Source organism: Physella acuta, unplaced genomic scaffold (assembly GCF_028476545.2).
Source record: "Physella acuta isolate Inbredline_101_S28 unplaced genomic scaffold, ASM2847654v3 ptg000567l, whole genome shotgun sequence".
Taxonomy (NCBI): domain Eukaryota; kingdom Metazoa; phylum Mollusca; class Gastropoda; family Physidae; genus Physella; species Physella acuta.
This window is the reverse complement of record NW_026732086.1, coordinates 1-21,026: the sequence shown is the minus strand read 5'-3', so window position 1 is coordinate 21,026 and position 21,026 is coordinate 1. Positions and strand designations below refer to the sequence as shown.

The following is a 21,026-nucleotide window of genomic DNA, read 5'->3' as shown; positions in this document are numbered from 1 at the left end:
TTTGGAGGTTAATCCCAACAGCTACCTATGGGGCGGACTGTAATATTCGGGGAGGGGGGGGGGGGGGCGAACACTGTTAAAAGTATATATTTTCTATATAAATTCCATTTCTTTCGGTGGGGCGGTAGACTTTCTTCGGGGGGGGGGTTCTGCTCCCCCCCCCCCCCCCCCCCCTTCCCGAAGCGATGCCTGGAAGAAACTCTGGTCTGAACGGAAATTTAAAAAAAGTCGGGGTGTGTCTTGACCGCCGCCCAACACATAAGACTGACTCGCCGAATGCCCGGGGTTCGATCGAACCCAGATTTTAAAAAAATGTTCTAGATTCTATGCAACTTGTACATTGCTAAACGGCTGTAGGCCTATATCCTATAGGGATCGAGAGCTGAATATGTATAGTTGTAGGTGTAAGCTTAGCTTGGGTGTAGGTGTGGGTGTGGGTGTTTAAACCGGTACTATTACGAGGATAAGGATAGGTATAGGGATAAGTTCACGTATATAGTCAGGCATATGGTTAAGTTACTATAAATTTGGGATATCATAAGCGACCGCAGTATTTATTTATTTATTGTTAATAACGCTTGTGAGTTATAACATTTTAAAAACAGTACAATGTGTTATGCTATCAGAAGCCACCTAGTGTGCCTTAATAGAAAAGTACAAAAAGACTCATTTATTCTGCATAACCCTGCTCAATTATACAGCCTTAAAAAGAAATGTTTAGACCTTATAAAAGTAGGGTGATTGAGAAAATATTATAGAAATATGGGGCAAACTGAAAGCAAACATGGAGGCTATATAGATGGGTGTGTATTCATATGAGGGCGAGTGTGTGTTTCTCTTGGTGTCTGTGTTTCACTGTATTTCTCTGTGTCGGTGTTTCTCTTTGTTTCTCTATGTTTCTTTGTGTGTCTGTATTTGTCTAATTGTCTGTGTGTTCTCCGTGTTTGTCTGTTGATGTGAGTACGTGTGCACCGCTAATCAGCTGACCGAGTCTTGTGATGTGTTTCCACCCCATTAATTAACCCAACTACGCTTAATTAACCCGTAATTATCAGTATCTAACGCGGCATGAACAACTTCTTTCATCACCAATGAAATACAAACTTTTATTAATAGTCTGTATCTACACTGTCCTAAGCACTACGAAATGTTTAATATCCTGTTTTGTTTAATTATATTCATATTTCTCACAGCCTGAGGTTTTCGACTTTTAGCAATTTCCAAAGCGATACAATCTTCCCACTACCAAGTTTCATATTATCTTCGTCTTTTTTAGTTATGTATAACATGATGTATTAGCATTAGAAAATTTTATGTTTTAACGGAAAAATATTATTTACTTTTTAAAAGGATAGATCTATTTATTCGTATCACAATATTATGAAGTAATTTTCGCCTCTTGCTAGTAAAAAATTGTATCTTTGAATTACAAAATTTCAAGTGTGTTGTTTCTAATAGGGTGTAACATTTGACGTGCGACTGTCAGTATCGTTGTTTATGTTTAAAATTATGGATAAAATACTTTTTAAATTTTAAAACAAGTATGAAATTTATTTAGTAGTAAATTATGATTTAATTAAAGTATTTATTATTTATTTATTTATTTTGCATTATTTATTTTACAGATTAAAATTTTAGTGTCGCTGGTTCCATTTGTCTCTATATGTAAAGTGATTAAAAACGTGCCACTAATTAAAACAAAAATAAAAACATATGACCGAGAATTCACTATAAAAGAAACCACACACACTGAACTATAACTCACAGCCTGTAGATTTCAGCTAGATCCCATGAACTAAAACCACACCGCCTCGCTTCGTGGATGTCCGCACATATTTGTTGCGTGTAGCGCCATGTGTTTTCTCTGTTCGCCTTCATCAGTACTTTTGTTAATGGCTGATTTAGCCAGATGGTTGCACGGAAACACAGTCAGTCATTGCTCGTTGTTTGGTCACGTGATTTACTCCGGTGGACCTGACAATTAATGTATGTGATTCATGCCCCCCCCCCTCCCATCCCCCTTATTTATCAACATACCTAATGACGCTGGCCGCAGTGAAGGGTGAAAATTGAGTGTAAACACGATGGGTATTACTAGTTATCCCCCTTCCCTTATTCATGTCTAGATTTCAAATGTCAATGATTGTCTCCCCTGAGATCAAAGACTAATCTGAACAATTAGTGAGGATCTTAGCACTTTACCCCACATTTTAATTTTGGAATTTATAAAGACAAATATCAAGAACATTGGCAACCACCCCTACCTCACCCCACCGTCTAATACCCCACACCCCAAAAACAAACTAAATATCAATTTTTATTTTTTATGATCAATCTTAGACTAGGCCTTCTAATTGAATTAATTTAAGTTTAATTTTAAAATATCCTCATATGCTAAATAAAAAAATACAAGGTAGCTCAAAATTGTATTTTCTTTTAATTTTTGTTGTTAAAAATTATAACCCTACATAAAAGGTACACAAACAAAACTGGAAAGAAAAAACACTTTATAAAAGGCAAGTATTTTCAAATTTGTAGCAAGAAGAAATGTGTATGTGTTCCAACTATCTCAAGGTAATATAAATTCGTGTCCACATTAGCAGCCTGATTAATAACATAAATGTCGTTTTTTATATTTTCTTACCCTAAAGTCGGCTACAAAAACATGGTCTCTGTCTCCTCAGAAGTTCCAAAAAATAGTTTCCCTTTCTTTGTCTGACGATTTAATCTTTCTGACAAATGTCTGTTACTGGAAACTTTTTTCTTTACATTTTGTTTTTGTGGGATGTAGAATTTATCAAATATAAAGGCCTTCAACGGTGTTAAAACTTAGGCCAGGTGTTAAGGGGTAATTAATTAATGTGATACACATGCATCATTCTAAATGGAAAAACGCTCTTATAAGCTACAACAAGATCTATCTCTTGGGATCTATTTCTATTGCATATATATATATATATATATATATATATATATATATATATATATATATATATATATATATATATATATATATATATAGGCCCTTTATCATCTCCTTCCCTAAAAAACTCTCTACGTCCCTGGTTGTGCTACGCGTTGGTAGTGTCTTAGTTTTGACTAGAGTTGGGTTAACGTTTGTTTTAGTGTAATTATTCATCAACTGTGTAACAGGAAGGTGGTATGTTGGTGGAGTGTCGTTTTGTTTTGTTGTGTTATGTGGGATGGTAGCATAGACTAATGGTATGTGCTACGGTCTTTGAATTTTTATTTAAACTTAATTTTCTCACCCAGAAAAAACATATAGGCCTATTTACAATATTTTGGCGAATTCAATAGAATGTCAACCTTCAAAGACGTCACGCTTTCAAACCTCATTTAAACCCTTCACTCCCTAATCTTAAATTATTGCTGTATCCCATTTACTTATCCGCCACATCCTACCCCCCACCCCCCCCCCCCTCCCACAGACACATTGTCTCAAAATTCAGACACCCCCCCCCCCCCCCAGTGGGATAGCTTCAATTATTTTAACACAAAACAAGATTTGTTTTACAAATGGTGTAAACGAAAATGTAGCAAGTGAATCCCACTAGGGTATGATGATGGATGCACAGGATTGATCTCATAGAAATTGTAGTACCAAAATGTGTGCTGCACCGCGTGGCCGATTGTTTGTGTGAGTGACCTACTTTCGAACTTCGGAGTCATGCGCTTCTAGATGTTTCTAGATCTTGATTGTCTCAGTCTTCTAGGGATTGCATCATCGCATGTTCTGGTTTAAGTGGAAGTATAGTCATAATTTCCTTCCTCGTCAACTCACATCTAACTACAGCCTCAATACTTACATCTAACTATACCTCAATACATCTAACTACAGCCTCAATACTTACATCTACCTACAGCCTCAATACTTACATCTAACTACAGCCTCAATACTTACATCTACCTGCACCTCAATACCCCAGGTTTTTTAGTTTAAACTGTCATTTATTTTATATTTTATGAGCATAAAAATGGTAAACTCATGAAAAAATGCAACACTGACTCATTCAATAAAGAATTTAACATTCACAAATGTATTTTTCAAATATGAAAAAAAATGTTAAAAGTAGTGACTCAAGTACAATAATACGAGTAGGAATGGTATAAAACAAGGATTATACTTTTGTACATTTATTTAGAATACAACATTAAATTTTGAAAAAAAATTCTAAATAATGACAGGTTTGTTTTTCTGATTTTATAAACAAAAGTTTGTTTTTCTCATTTTATAAACAAAAGATTGTTTTTCTGATTTTATATCCAATCTAATCTGGGAATCTTTTTATTGGATTTTAGTTCAAATTTTTTCTTAAAATCAGAAGTAAAATAGTAAAACAAAAACATTTGAAACATGTTAATGAATTACCTTAATTTTGAGCACAGAATTTAATATAAGGTTACTTTGGTAAACAACATTTTGAAAATTAATAAAAAACCAATTTGTTAATTAACAATTTATAAAATCTGACTGTAAGGCATTTGCAAAAATTAAATATTTTACAATTTAAAAAAAAACAGTAATAAAAGTAGAAAACCAAACACTTAACCAAATCAACAAACACACACATTCTCTCTCTCTTTGTTTACAATTAAAATCCTTCCTGAGATTTGTGGAGTTTTTTCTCTGATGGTGGAGGCAAACAAGGGAAGTCATCTGTGAAAATATTTGTGTATAATAATAGTTTCATTTCATTCCATAACTAACCTGCAGTGTATGGCTTGTGAATACTACATTCTGATAAGTGTGTGATTTTTATTGCAAATCTAGTTTACATAATAATCTATAATAATATATATCTATACTTATACCTGTTTAAAATGTTTAAAGCAAGATACACCTATTCTATAATCATATCATATCTTTATGTTGTCTGGTTAGAACTTAAAACTAACTTTTGTAGTGTAATACATAAGTGTTTTGAAACTAGACATGGAACTTACTTTTGTAGTGTTTTCTAATGTTATTTTGAAACAAGACAAAATACTTTTGTAGTGTTTTATAATCTTTTGAAATTAGACAAAGAACTTATTTTGTAGTGTTTTATAATGTTGTTTTGAACCAAGAAAAAGAACTTACTTTTGTAGTGTTTTATACTAGTGTTTTGAACCTAGACAAAGAACTTACTTTTGTAGTGTTATCTAATGTAGTTTTGAACCAAGACAAAGAACTTACTTTTGTAGTGTTTTATAATGTTGTTTTGAGCCAAGACAAAGAACCAACTTTTGTAGTGTTTTATAATGTTGTTTTGAAACAAGACAAAGAACTTACTTTTGTAGTGTTTTATACTAGTGTTTTGAACCAAGACAAAAAACTTACTTTTGTAGTGTTTTATAATGTTGTTTTGAGCCAAGACAAAAAACTTACTTTTGTAGTGTTTTATACTGTGTTTTGAACCAAGACAAAGAACTTACTTTTGTAGTGTTTTATAATCTTTTGAAGTTAGACAAAGAACTTACTTTTGTAATGTTTTGAATCAAGACAAAGAACTTTCTTTTGTAGTATGTTATACTAGTGTTTTGAATCAAGACAAAGAACTTACTTTTGTAGTGTTTTATAATCTTTTGAAGTTAGACAAAGAACTTACTTTTGTAATGTTTTGAATCAAGACAAAGAACTTTCTTTTGTAGTATGTTATACTAGTGTTTTGAACCAAGACAAAGAACTTACTTTTGTAGTGTTTTATACTAGTGTTTTGAACCAAGACAAAGAACTTACTTTTGTAGTGTTTTATAATGTTGTTTTGAACCAAGACAAAGAACTTACTTTTGTAGTGTTTTATACTAGTGTTTTGAACCAAGACAAAGAACTTACTTTTGTAGTGTTTTATAATCTTTTGAACCAAGACAAAGAACTTACTTTTGTAGTGTTTTATACTAGTGTTTTGAACCAAGACAAAGAACTTACTTTTGTAGTGTTTTCCCCTCTCCAGACAAAAGTCGTTGTACTCCCCAGAGTTGTAGAACTCTTCAAAAGCTGGGTTCCACCACATGGGCAGTTCTCCCCCCTTCTTTGTCATGATGCTGGTGCCCACGTTCTCGCAGTGGAAATGTTGGGGCAAAAGTTCAATGTCTGGTGAGCCGTCGTCTTTAGTGAACCAGGCATCAGCCTGGAGACATTGTCATAGAGAACAGGTTGGCTTTTGGTTAGGAAGTAGTTCGTTTTACCTGTATCACTTAGAGTGTAGCCTGCCCATCTTAGTTGGAGTCTACTTTCTTCCCATTAAAAGAAAGTCATCATCTTTTGTAAGCCAAGCTTTTGTGCAATGTAATTATAATTGTGACTAATGATTAAACTGTATCTAATCATTTTGACATGTGATGAAGAGGAGTTCATCTGTTTTAATGACCTTTACATACAACGGTATAGTGTGATCAGCACTATACCCAGCACCTTAATTTCCCTAACATGAGTCAGGTACCCATCAGAGCTGAGTGGACTCAGGAACTTTTTACAGATTCTAAGAAATTAGGCTGAATTTAAATAATTTGATTTTGATGAATTCTTTTAGATTTACTTAACATATTGAGAGGTGATCCTGGCTCAGAGAGAATAACCAAGCATCCTCCTAGTGGTTATTGTTTAACTTTTTAATTAAAAACAGATCTAAAGTCTTATCTCTAAAATACTTTCAATTTTCAAAAAACTGTTCAGTTTCCTATTTAACTGCACATGTTCATATAATAAAAGCCATGAAAATAAAGCTCATACGATCTGCAGTTATGAATTGGGGGAGTAGTTAAGCTAATTGTACCATTAGAAATGCTAATAAAATGGAGTAACTGTCAAGTTTAATTAAGAATTAACTCTATGTACCCCTGTGAAAAACTTACAGATCCATTCAGCAACATAGCGATAGCATCCGGCCTATCTGGGACCACAACAAGTTTTTTGTATTTCTTGTGTAGCCTGTTCAGACAGTGATCATTGGAGATGGAGGTCTCTGTGTAAACTAAAACAAACAAAAATTTCTTGCTTTACCAAGCTAAAACAGAACAGACAAGCAAATTGACTTCTATCATTGTAGGCTGAATATTGTATACACTAGACAACATGGGTTACATCTGGAACAAAACTTGTGCATCAAACTGCGTTAATAAAAAGTTAAAAGTCAAATCTGTTATTACAAACTATAAAAACAATGCATGAGTATAAGAAATTTTTTAAATTTATAAATCAAATTTTCACAATGGAAGTTTTGTTCAAATTTCTTGTTTAATATTGGCTATAATTTAGTAATCATCTTAACTGATTCAGAACTACAACCAAGTCTGTACTAGAATAGATAATTTACCAATAGTGTAAAGGGAGTAGTCTGAGGCATCAGGGTTGAAGCCACTGGGGTTGCCCTTGGCAACATAGAAGGAGGCATATGAGACCAGGTATGGCAGAGTAAAGTCCCAGCTGTTATCTCTGTCCAGTGTGTCAAAGTACCCAGTGCAAGCATCAAACCAGTTTTCCATTAGACCTGTTAAAGTAGATTCAGACACAATTATATATTTAGCAGTGTGATTTTTATTCACGTGACTAATAATTTATATAAAATTGATTAGATTATAAATTCTTAAACTAGGTTCTATTTTATTTTCTTTATTTTAAAATATAAAACATAACCATCTTTTGACAGTTCTAATTATGTTTATTATTTGTATTGCTGGTCAGAGGCGTAGCGGTGGGGGGGGGGGGGGGGGGGGGGGGGGCGCCGACCTTATGGGGTGACAAAATGGGTTGTAAAAACAAATTAAAATGTCATTTTAGCTGCATTTTTGCATTATAAATAGTTTGAGGGGGGGGGGGGGTGGTGCAAATCAAAAGTTTGAGGGGGGGGGGAGGTGTAAATTGAAAATTTGCTGCCGAGGAGGGCGCCAAATTGAAAGTTTGTCCCCGGGCGCCGGGAAGGGTCGCTACGCCTCTACTGCTGGTAATTTAATATTTTTTAATATTCAGGTACTCTGTTTTGAAATAAAAACTAACCTCTGCCTGGATAGAGTATCTCCCCTTTCCTAACACTGCACTCAGGAACTCCAGCCAGCAGAAGTGAACAAGATTTACCTGCCTTAGCACAAACTGAAAATAGCAGTGGATTCATGTCAGGATAAAGTACTCAGTCTGGATAGTATCCACCCTATAGGCTTTACTTATGACAAGAATTTTCTTATTGATTTCTTTGATTTTATATAGATGCCATTATTTCTTTGCTTTAGAACTAAAATTGAATGGGAAAAGCTACTATACCTATGGACAAGAGATCTTTTGTGAAGCCAACCAATTCACCCTCCTGGTTTCTATACAATAAATAAAATATTTCATTAAATATGTAAGAAAATTATAAATTTTATTTATATTTGATATAAATGAATATATAAAGGAATGTAATTCTGTCTATCTGTCATCTGCTTATACTTTATGCATTCCTAACCAATCATTAGATTGGCTTGTAACTTCACTAATGTGTTAAGTACACTCCTGCAAAGGTGTCTGGCATAAACACATTTTTCAATTATCACAGGGGCAGATCAACCACATTTTTGAATTATCAGGGAACCAAACACTGTGGTAGTGTACCTGGTGACTCACCAGCACCCAGCGATGCCTTTGATGCATGGTTGGTCCCCTAGTGTCTTTGACCTCACCATTATGGTGGGTGATAAATGTATGCTCAAAATTTTAACACAGCACACCCCCTGGACATCTGGGCAGTAATGTAGACAAACCTACGCCCCAACAACTCACATTCAAGAAACTAAATGCCATCATTCAATACATGTACAGAAGACTTTCTATACAAACACATTTAGAACTATGTACAAAGTTTTCAGTACTTACAAATAGCTGTATGGAGCAATTCTTCCACTAACAACAAAGGTCCAAAGTTTTTCTGGTACCTGAAGATATTTAATAAATTCAAATTTAAGTGAAGTTGGTCCTTGGTTTACTTATAGTTGGTTTTTTTTGTTGACTTCCAATAATTTTTTTATGATTATTTTTATTTTGTTTAAAATGTACTCAATATGTATGACATAACAAGACACCAGTCATTGAGCTAACAAGCATCCTTACAATGCGAGGTCTGCGCTTCATGATGGCCAGAAGTTCCGGACTAGCTTTATCAGGGCCAGGTAGACAGTGAATTGGAGCTGAAAACATCATTTGATAATATTCACAGGGTAAGTTTGACCATTCAATCATTTAAACAAGTTATAGGGTTTAAAAATTGGTTCCTTATATTATTATATGGTTAGTTAGTTTTTTATCATACTTTATAAATTATAATAATTATAAAGTTTTTTTTGCATTAATTTCTTCCTTTTTTTCAAAAATTGTTTAGTTGCGACATATACATCATAAAACAATAAAAAAACTATGTAAGTATCTTGTATAATAAACACACCTTCGTATTTCTTTGAGGCTTCTTCACAGAGCCGGTTGTAGCTGCCAGAGAAATAAAGAGTTTTGAAGGCAGGGTCCCACCAGGTTGGCACAGTGCTGCCTTTCTTCAGCATGATGCCAGCACCACTTCTGTCACACCTCACTTGGTTTGGCAACACTTCAAGACCATCAATCCTTTCTCTTGGGGAGAACAGGACATCAGCCTGAAATATTGAAAACATTGAAGACTGGTCTGATATACTGAAAACATTGAGCGTTGGCCTGAAATACTAAGAAACATTTAAAATTGCCTGAAATAGTAGAGAAAATAGAGCATCTGACTAAATATAGGAGAATATAGAAAGTCTGCCAAAACTATTATATATACTTGTCTATATATCTAAAATAACCAACTCACTGTTCTGTTCAGTAGCAACATTTTAGCCTCTGGTAGGTCACTAGCTATGATGATTTTTCCAAATTTCTTGTGCAGTCTCCTGAGACAGGGTTCATTAGTGGGGGCTCCAGTCAGATGTACTGTTGAATAGAGGAAGGAAATTTTGTTATTTAAACTTTTATATTAAAATAATAAAAAAAATAAGATCAAGTGTTAAAAATATGAAAATGATTGTTGTTGGCATTTAAACGTCTCTACAATTACACTAAAAACAATGTTTGTAGGGTAGTTATTACTAAATTCACATGATAAAAGAAAATGGGCAAACAAGAATGAGTTTGTATTAAAAAAAATGAGGAGCAGTTTCAAAAACCTAATAAGGACTGACTTTCATTTTAAGCTCTTGTTTTTTACCTAAGTCTAAATAAAACAAGAGGTTAACTACTACAATTACTAGTTTGTATATTAAAATTACTGTGACATTTTATCCATATCATACCCACTACAAGTATTAGTAAAAATGTTACTAGAAGATTAGTGTTTGTAGTTCAGAAGATCACAAGCTTCACAGCGTAGACTGAGAATATTTGCCCCTAAGTGCATTCTTACCAATGTTAAAATGTGAATAATCATCACTAAATGCATCCTTACCAATGTTAAAATGTGAATAATCATCACTAAGAGGATCAAACTTAGGTGGGTTGCCAGGCAGGACTGCAAAGGTGGAAGCTCCATCAAGGTAAGGGAGGGTGAAGTCAAACTCATTCAGTCTGTCTGTGGTTATGGCATAACCCGGGCACCCATCAAACCAACGGGCCATCAAACCTGGGGATGGGTGAGACCAACATTGATAAAAATGTTACAGGAAATAGAATTTTAATATGCAAATGCTTTAAATAGTCACTTGATTGTTTGAATAAAAGAATTGTTAGTTCCTCATTATTGGGGATTATTTGGTATATATCTTCTCCATTATCTAAATTAATTAAGATTAGGTATTAATCATTAGTGTCAATAACCAGCAAACAACAAACTATTTACACATGAGCAGGAGAAACCTCAACACTAAACATCAATGTTCAAATCTGTACACCAACATATTCACAACATAAAATTCACATTTTAACAAATTATACCTCACACATTTAAAAGAAAAAAATAAGATTTTAATAAAAGATACATCCACACATTGTAACAACAACATGAAATTCATATTTTAACAAATTATACATCACACATTTACAAGAAAAAAATAAGATTTTAATAAAAGATACATCCACACATTGTAACAACAACAGAATTCACATTAAAAAATCTTCCTACCTCTTCCAGCATAGTCTATAGACCTGTCAGTGTAAATACATTCTGTAAACTCAGCCAAAATGATGTGACATTTTTTTCCCACTAACGCACATACTGAAAATTTAAAAAGGCATTCTTTGATAATCATTAGATTCCTTTAATTCTTTATTTTAATTTTATTAAGAATTTCAGTATTCACTAAAACTGCATAATGACTTTATTCAAGATAAATTACAAAAAACTTTTGCACTATCATTACATCAGCAGTAGAAGTTTAATTAGGGGTAATCCATAAATGATGTCACACTCCAAGGGGGGTGGGGGGGGTGGGTTGTAATGTTGCAACAATGTGTGTTGGGGAAGAAAGGGGGGTCAACAATAATCAGCAAATGCATAACGTCATTTATAGATGAGCTCTTATATAATTATATGATAAATCATAAATCATAGTCTTCGTATTTTTAGCAAGTATTCTTTTAAAATTTATGCTAGCTGCCAACAAGTTGTGTCAAATAGTTTGAAATATGTGAAATTATTAAAGGATTTAACTTACTTAACCATGTAAAAACAAATGCAAATTTAAGTGTCTTTACCTTCATTTACAAAATCTACATCAAAGCCAATTAATGTTCCAACATCGTTACTGAAACCCAAAAAATTGGTAAAATAAATTTTAAATGCTTTATATAAATTACTACATAGGCCTACACATAACATAGACTTTTATAATACACAACAGATTTTATTCCATAATTCTTACTATTAATCATGAAATGTATAAATTTGTCAACATGTTTGATTTAAATGTGAATGTATCATTGTCTCTTACATCTTCTCTATAAGTATGGTTGTCTTGTACATTTGGTCTATACCAGGGGTCGGCAACCTTTTGAAGCGGAAGAGCCAAAAGTTACAATTTTTAAAATTTCCCTGGTTTTAAAGAGCCACTAACATTTGTTTTAAATTTCAAATATTTTATTTTTTTATTAAGATTATTAGTATTTGTTCAAGGAGCTGGAGAGCCACATCTTGATATCAAAAGAGCCGCATGCGGTTGCCGACCCCTGGTCTATACTATAAATGTGAATGTCTAGTACAGATGGCCTTAAATGTGAATGTATTGTACAGACGGCCTTAAATGTGAATGTCTTGTAAAGATGGCCTTAAATGTGAATGTCTTGTACATCTGGCAATAAATGTGAATGTCTTGTAGGCCTACATATTTCTACTAATGTGAATGTCTCTCACATATAACTGTATGGCTTTCTCTTCCCATCAGCAGCAAACAGATATACTTTGTCATCCACCTCTGGACCTTTTGTCTTTGTTACCTGTAAGATATATATATATATATATATATATATATATAGATATATATATATAGATATATATAGATATATATAGATTATATATATATATATATATATATATATATATATATATATATATATATATATATATATATTATTTTTTTTAACCTATATATATATACATATAGCATAAAGGGTCTGTATACATAACCTATTTATAATGCCTTTATATGTAGGTAGAAAGAGAGAAAGAGAAAGTGAAATGGTAAATTTGGCGCCTCCCTGTAATTTACTTTTTTTTTTTTTTTTTGCATTTTCATTATTAGGTTTCTGTAAAATCAGCCAACCTACAAAAATAATTTGACACACGATGTCAAGAAGTTTTACCATTGGACCAACAGGTCCTGTCAAAACGTATTTAGACGCTTACAGCCTTTATCCTGTTTACGGTCACTGCTTTGATAGGGGCAACAACTCAAATAATTTTTATAAGGGGAATAATTTAACCCAAAACTACCAAATGATTTCTTGAAAATGCGATGTCGCCTAATTATTTTTTATTACATTCTTTACAAAACGTATATAAAATAAAACAATTGCTTTTTACAACATCGAACGATATGACATACGAATATAATTAATACCATTTTAATGCATACGTTTGTTTTATCAGGCCTACTTTAAAAGATTTTAAAACATTCTATTAACTTAAACGTTTTCTAAATTATATATTACTATTCATTAAAACTTCAAACATTAAGGAACCCATTGACTTAAATACATTTTTAACTAATGAAACGTATGCTTTCTCTATTTTATTAGCGATATAGAGTATAGGCACAGATAATAATGAAAGGAGGCACACGTCCGAAGAAATAATATTTGAAAATCTATATTGGTCCTCTCAATGATGGAGATAGTAGTGATACACACTTAAATAATATACTAACACTGAAAACTCGAAGGATATGAAAAATGAAATAATGGGGAAAAAAGATTGGTAGAGGCATATTTACATTTCTAAACGGTAAAATATGACATTGTGAACATAGGCACACAAATTATTATATTATAATTCAGCTCACGCTTTCGGCCCTGAGGCGGGATGGGGGACTACGCCATCAATACTAGCCTACCTACCTCGTGTTGTGGTTGCTGTTGTTGTTAGCTGTTGCTGCTGTTGTTGTGGTTGTTGTTCCGATGAATACTACAACAGCAACCATTACTGAACTAGCCTACCTACCTCGTGTAGCTGTTGCTGCTGTTGTTGTGGTTGTTGTTCCGATGAATACACCAATACCGTGGGTTGAACTAGACTACCTACCTCGTGTAGCTGTTGTTGTGGTTGTTGCTGTTGTTGTTGTGGTTGTGATTGTTGTTCAGATGAAAGCAAAAGCACCGAGGACTGAACTAGCCTACCTACCTGGTATAGCTGTTGCTGCTGTTGTTGTGGTTGTTGTTGTGGTTGTTGTTCCGATGAATACAACAGCACCGAGGACTGCACAAGCCATACACACAATATCGTAAGTGTCAGACTGGACCAGATATACATTTCTCTGTTGGGTAGCTGTGGATAGATCCATATGTGTATATCATTACATAATGGGTAGCTGTGGATAGATCCGTATGTGTATCAGTACAAGTTGGGTAGCTGTGGATAGATCCATATGTGTATCAGTGCAAGTTGGGTAGCTGTGGATAGATCCATATGTGTATCAGTACAAGTTGGGTAGCTGTGGATAGATCCGTATGTGTATCAGTACAAGTTGGGTAGCTGTGGATAGATCCATATGTGTATATCATTACAAGATGGGTAGCTGTGGATAGATCCATATGTGTATAACATTACAAGGTTTGTAGCTGTGGATAGATCCATATGTGTATAACATTACAAGGTGTGTAGCTGTGGATAGATCCATATGTGTATATCAGTACAAGTTGGGTAGCTGTGGATAGATCCATATGTGTATATCATTACATAATGGGTAGCTGTGGATAGATCCATATGTGTATATCATTACAAGTTGGGTAGCTGTGGATAGATCCATATGTGTTGTATCAGATCAAGACCGTATTTGGAAACAGAGAGCCATTCTACAAAACCCAATTTTTACCAGAACGTGAAATCGCACCTAAAAACATGAGGCCTACTCTTTACAAAAGCACATTTTAACGAAATTATGTTGTTTTTTTTACCATAATCTAGATCTAGTATTAACTCAAACTTTGAAGCTTAAAGCCGAATCTAACTAACCCCTTGTCGCAGCGCTATTACACCCTAGATAATCCTAATCCCACTGACCGTAACAGAGATCCGGGTGGAGAAAAATAACCGCGCCATTCAATATTGTCCTACCGGTGTTTTATAGATCAAAGTAAACTTGACCAACTTCTTACAAAAGTGTTCATAAAGTGTCTACTTGTGTAACAATATGTGGGAATTCCCAGAAAAATGCGCAATGGGAAAATGCGCAACCGAATATTTCGAAAATAAAAATGCCAATTCATTATAGGCCTACTGGTGGTTTCATTTAGTCAAATTTCAGGGGTGGGGGGATGTTTGATTGATTATTAAGTCATTATTTTAAAAAAAATCCACCATGAAACAGCTTAGAATTTCTTCGGTAGCCCCCCCCCCCCCCCCCACCGAAGAGATGCCTGGAAGAAACTGCACAAGACAAACCAAACCAGATGAATAGAAAGTGTTGGTTAATTACAGAATGTGTAAACACATCTGAATGAAATTATGTTCAACAATAACCTGTGTCCTCATACATACTTACATTATGTAATCAGTTACATAGCAATGGTACTATTTAATTTAATTTGGTTTTGTTTACTATTGTTGTTTTTTAGCGTAATAGCTTGCGGACTAAAGTTAAACAGGTTTGAATTATTTGCTACGTAGCCTATATTAAAAACCGTTTATTAAACAAAAAAAAGTATACATTAAAATTTTAAAAGGGGGTGTCTTCCAAAAATGACGTCACATTACTTGGTTGGGGGGAGGGGGAGAGGGGATCGGAATTTTGTGACGATGTGCGACGAGGGGGAAGGGGGGCTTAAAAAGTATGACGTCACACTTGCATTTTTAAACGTAATGTTTGAAGCTAAACTTGGCGTTTTAGAAAACTGTTTTTGTAAATTGTAATAGAAATTGATGCTCACAGCGGTAATACAAATAAAACAGCTATTTTGAGGGTGTTGGGGAGGGGTTGTATGCTGATGTGTGGCGTCAATTTTTTGGAGAGGGTGAAGTCTGGCTTTTTGCGATGAAGTGTGACGGAGGGGAGGAGGGGAGGTAAAAATCATGACGTAATTTACGGATGACCCCAAAATTTAATGATTGTTTTTTAAATATAATTAAAGCAATCACATTTGTTTTATCAATTAATTAAATATTCGATTACGTTGAGGATCATGCCTACAGCAATGTCAACTACGTTTCAAATTTAATGCAAATCGGTTTGGGGGAAATTTCGTTCGCATATTTGCACTTTTATGAATGGATGGAGGAGAAATTAAGTTCAATGAACGCTTGTGAAAACAAAATAGGCTGGAATTCACTATTACCAACTAAAAATTTTACAATTAAATCAAAACTAGTCTTTTTTTTTTTAGCCAAAACTTAGAGTAATACTATACTTTCTATAAAAAGAAGAGGAAGACAATATCACTATATTTAAATAGAAGAGTTAGGTAAAATTGATTTCTTACTCATGTCTGTCACTGTGAAAAAGAAGAAATAATTTTTTTCCTTACCTGAATGGATATATCAATGAGACAGAGAATTAACAGTTTCCCCTACTGGGTGGATATATCCCAGAAATCGAGAGATAGCAAACAGTTTTCCTGACCTAATACTCCAGACGTCAGGGTAGCAGAAGTCAAGCACCATACACACGTCACGCGCAGCACTCAGACAAGACTCGACGCCACAGATCTACTTTATATACCAGGGGAAAGGAGGTGAATAATATTTTAAAGAAAAGAAAAATCTGGAAGAAGCATGGCCCTTAATGTTGTTTTTTTTCTAGGGAGGAGAGGTGGGGGGGGGGGGGGGGGGTACTTCTCTGACGTATATACAACAGCGCGTGATGTGGAAAGGGGGGGGGGGGTCATGTCTCCACCCCTGCCCCTTCCCTCAGTCACATGCTCGTGTGACCCACAAATCCACCAGTGTGGGTGCACCAAAGGTCAAGGACGTTCGTTTCTCCTCCCGTCTGCACATTTTTCTCCTAAAAGTTTTTTTTTCCTCTTTAATTCGTATTTCATAACTTATAAAACTGTATAGCGTGAATTTTTTTAAAATCCAATAAATCAACACCCATTGTCCGACCCCTCTCCGGAAGTAAGTAGGGTAAGGCGGGGTAACCCTAACCCTAACCCTAGTTCCCCACCCCCGTCCCGCAAGAGAAAAGTCTAACAGGAACTCGGGCAACTGTTGATAATTTTCCTTTTTTTTCGAGATTTATACACCGATGTGTTCTAATCCACCTAGGCATCAAGGCAAAAACGTTTAACATTTAACATTTCTTGTTGTGAACATTCTCAAAAAGGGAAGTTTGAATGTTCTGTTTCTAGGGAAGCGATAAATAACGTAAATTTAAACAGTAAATGTTAACGTTATTTTAAAACAGGCCGTATTCACCATTAGTTAAATGTGTTGTCACTACTCATCATATTCGGAAATAAAACATCATCAATATCCGATCCTTGAACAAACTTATCGATCTACTGCACGATCTCGTTACTGCTGCAACCAGTGTTTCTTTCAGACTTTTTTTCTCCGGGGGAAGGGAGAGCACTTGAAACTTTCAGGGGGGGAGCTATATTTTCCTGGGCGGGGGAGCCGGACAATGGTAAAAGTATATATGTTCTAAATAAATTATATTTTGTTGGGGGGGGGGGGGGGGGGTACGGCTTACTCGACCTAACCCAATATTGAACACCCATCTGAGCCAGCTTCTAACACATGGCTGTTCGGTGTAGAGGCGTAGCGGGGGGGGGGGGGGGGGGGGGGGGGGGTGCGGACCGCACTGGGAGACACCATTTAGGGGGGGGTGACACAAAGGCAAAAAATAGCAAAATATATAGAAAAAAAATTTGAGGGGGGGTGCAAATCGAAAGTTTGAGGGGGGAGGTGCAAAAATGTGAAAGTTTGTCCCCGGGAAGGGTCGCTACGCCTGGGGGGTGACACCATTAAGTGCCGCACCGGGTGACACCCGACCTCGCTACGCCACTGGTTCGGTGTATGGCTAAATAGATTTGATTCGGACACAATGCTATTCCGTGTATGGATTTGATTCAAACATAAAATACGAAGTTAAGACACGTCTTTGTCACCCTTAAATCTCAACATGATTGTCGTTGTTGTGGTAGCAACGTAACCACTTTGCAAATGGAACAATGCATATCAGACGATGGGCAGACAGGCTAGGACATCCATTTCTGACCCCCCCCTCCCCCCAGTCTCCCCCTCTTGTGACAGAATAACCTCATTTAATAGACGATCGTGTTAACGTGTAACAGGCCGACATAAATAAAATGTGTTGTGTAACTAGATTATGTGCAGTGTGATGGACGAGAAAGTGTTTGGGGGGGGGGGGGGGGGGGGGGGGGGGGGAGAATCATCATCACGTGATTGCCTTAAACACGTGCCTCTCACGTCACTTTATGTCTGCTTCAAGTTGAAAAAAAAAAGATTTACACAGCTAGAAATTAATTACCTAACATCCAGTAACAAAAACTACTGGCCTGTTAAAATCTTATGTTTTGCCTAGCCAGACGATAGCTGCCGTTTATCGTACTAGTATTTACATCTACGTGTGAGGTTGTCCAAATATAACCTCCCCTTGTGTCGTGATTACAGGATACGATGTTAAGAGTCCACATTTAAACCAACCCGCTCTATAATCCAACTATTTATACTTGTATCTCAACTTTGACCTAAAAACATGACGTAACCTACTAGATCTAGATCTAGTACTAGATCTAGATCTAGTGCTGTGTTCAGTTTAAAATCTGATGCTAAAACTGGCTGGTTACCGATTTGCTTCACTCAACAGCCTGTTAAAATCAAATAAATTATGTTTTTAACTGAAATAGGACTAGGAAATATGTGTAGATCTATATCAAACCTTATCTAATATCTATGGCCTCTAGTCAACTGTTCTCATGGTGTGTTGCGTGAGGTAGTTGTGTGTCTAGTTCACACAGAACGGCTAGCAGACGACATTTTGTACCTCGTGATGCAGTTTTTTTCCCCCTGAAAAAAAAAGTTTAAAGTAGGTCACGCTAGTCACATGATTCCAGGGGCGTTGTCTTCTGTTTGATAAGTCGTAAAGGCTCAGTTATGCAGGCAGAGATGTGGAATGGAATGGTATAATATAAGTAGTTGGCCCTGTCCTATTTTACAGATACACGTGAGACATATATAGATGAGATTAGAAGACAGAAATTCTGCCGTTTGGCAGATTTGTGCATATCACAACCCATTAGTGGTTGTGTATAAACTCATTGTTATTATTCTCTCACCTTCTCTCTCTCTCTCTCTCTCTCTCTCTCTCTCTCTCTCTCTCTCTCTCTCTCTCTCTCTCTCTCTCTCACTCTCTCTCTCTATCTATCCATGGTAACAATCATAAAAATGATGGTATCAAGTTCTAAAATCAATCAATGCCAGTAGTGTCTGCTAACAATGTCAACATGTCATTTCACTCCGGACGGCCAGTGAACTAGCTACATTCCTGTCCTGTATTGGATACCCCGTGTCATGTGACCGGACAATGGCCCAGCCCTCGATGAAGTTGATACACTGTTAGGGTTAAGTTGAGGTCAGGAAAAAAATATTAAAATGTATTCGATGTATTTTTTAACCTCACTAAAACATCAACTGGTGTTAGAGACGTTGATTAAACAACATGCAATTTAACTATGCTACATCAGTGTAGGTTTGTTGATTCGTTCTGGTAAGGATTAGGATTTATTATTATTATCCTCCGTCAAACATGTGTGTGTGTGGGGGGGGGGGGGAGAAGGGGTTCTATTTATGACTGACTGCACATTGCAAACACCTTGATAGAGGGAGGGGTGACTATCGTTAACATTGCCAGTATATACAAATATTTCCTTAAATCAACATCACCTGGGGAATCGGCGTGGTCGAGTCGGTAACGCTCATGGTTGCTAAACCGAAAAGTCTCGAGTTCAAACCCTCTGGCAGATAAGGCTCGATCCCTCCCAACACTAAAAATTAAGAACGAAGAAGAAGACAAATATTTCTGGTAGTTTTTGTTGGACGGTCAATGAAGCGTAAAATACACGTGTTTGACTAATCCAATGTTTCTTTCGGGCATCAGAAAGTCTACCACCCCTCCCCCCTCCCGAACGAAATGGAATTTATATAGAAAATATATACTTTTTAAGTGTCCACCCCCTCCTCCCCCACCTCCAAAAAAATATTTCAAGTCGGAAAAAAGTCTGGAAGAAACACTGGATTGATCAGTTTGAGAATAGGCTGCTGGTTTTGGCTGGATGTCATGTTGACCTTCAGACTAAAATTTTAGAAGATGGCGCAAAGCTACCTATCTTTTGCACGATTCTCGATACTCGCTTAACACTATTTTACTAAAACGATAAAGTACAGTATATGTATATAGAGAATAATCTCGGTACACAATAAAGAAAGGCAAATGAGAATTTGAGAATCATAATTTTAACTTATAATGAAACAAATTAAAAAATATAGTTGGTGGACTAAGGAATATTATGTAATCTTTATACCTGGTAGGTGTCGTGATATTTGTGTGTTATATATCTGCTCGATCCCTATACATATTTTCGTTAGGTGGCATAACAGACGCCTGATGCATTATTTCTCATCAGTACGAGATATTCGACCACCCCCCCCCCCCCACCACCACGACCCGAACCCCCCTCCCCCCCGCCCCCCATTTAGTGTAATTGTTATGGAGAGTCGAGGCGGAGGTAATCTACTTCTTAATAATCCTACTCAAATACACTTTATAATTCTAGACTAACATGGTCTTGATAGAATAGCTTCCCTTTAATAAACATTACCTAGTAAAAGGGAAATAATGTGCCTCACTTGCCCACTATCATTACAAAATCAAAATGGCAGGAATATTAAAACAAAACTTAATTACTTTTAGTGAGAAAGTTATGTCTTAATAACATTTACATTTCAATAAAATCAACGAAAGAAAGGTTTTCCATGTTTTACAATTTAAATTTTAAAGGCATGTGATGACCTCTTCTTGATTCATATTTTTAGCGCAATTTCCATACTGACAATTGCGATTATTAATTCGTTATTTCTTGGATGGATGGATGGATGGATGGATGTGTGTCCGCAGCTTTAAGTCGTATCTCCTCCTCAACGAAGCAATATCGAGGACTAGTTTCAAAAGCAAATATGTTAAGCAAGTTCCGAGGATGATTGTGGGCCAAAAAAATTCCCGGATATTCCTTCCTGGATTTCCCGGAAAAGCCAAAAAAACTCGAAAAAATGCAGCCCATATCTCGGCAACCAGACCACTTAGCGACTTGAAACATTTACCAATCGATTCCTGCCATAATTTAGAACAATATTGCGAAGAAAGTTTTT

At 35.6% G+C, this 21,026-nt stretch overlaps 1 protein-coding gene across 3 annotated transcripts; it reads right to left on the bottom strand.

The window, feature by feature from the left end:
- Positions 1 to 4,411: 4,411 nt before the first annotated feature.
- LOC131946687 (uncharacterized) lies at positions 4,412 to 18,647 on the bottom strand. 3 transcript variants are annotated; one of them, XM_059307596.1, is made up of 16 exons: positions 18,541 to 18,647; positions 13,824 to 13,967; positions 12,339 to 12,421; positions 11,684 to 11,733; positions 11,112 to 11,204; positions 10,440 to 10,613; positions 9,810 to 9,928; positions 9,414 to 9,615; positions 9,083 to 9,159; positions 8,849 to 8,907; positions 8,258 to 8,307; positions 7,997 to 8,089; positions 7,317 to 7,490; positions 6,856 to 6,974; positions 5,930 to 6,131; positions 4,412 to 4,678 (listed from the first exon to the last, which is right to left on the bottom strand). In XM_059307596.1, exons 2-16 carry the CDS (start codon positions 13,950 to 13,952, stop codon positions 4,614 to 4,616), a joined length of 1,689 nt encoding a protein of 562 aa, XP_059163579.1. In that variant the 5' UTR covers positions 13,953 to 13,967; positions 18,541 to 18,647; the 3' UTR covers positions 4,412 to 4,613. The 3 variants fall into 3 exon arrangements, with proteins under 3 accessions (XP_059163579.1, XP_059163580.1, XP_059163578.1); XM_059307597.1 differs by lacking the exon at positions 18,541 to 18,647 and adding an exon at positions 16,163 to 16,349; XM_059307595.1 differs by lacking the exon at positions 18,541 to 18,647 and adding an exon at positions 14,703 to 14,796.
- Positions 18,648 to 21,026: the final 2,379 nt, after the last annotated feature.

Coding starts and splice junctions, on each gene's coding strand:
- LOC131946687 (XM_059307595.1), bottom strand. CDS start 14,741: ATGGCGCGGTTATTTTTCTCCACCCGGATCTCTGTTACG. Junction 9,616..9,809: donor TGTTGCTACTGAACAGAACA/GTGAGTTGGTTA, acceptor TCAATATTTCAG/GCTGATGTCCTGTTCTCCCC. Junction 8,308..8,848: donor ATTGCTCCATACAGCTATTT/GTAAGTACTGAA, acceptor TTTATTGTATAG/AAACCAGGAGGGTGAATTGG.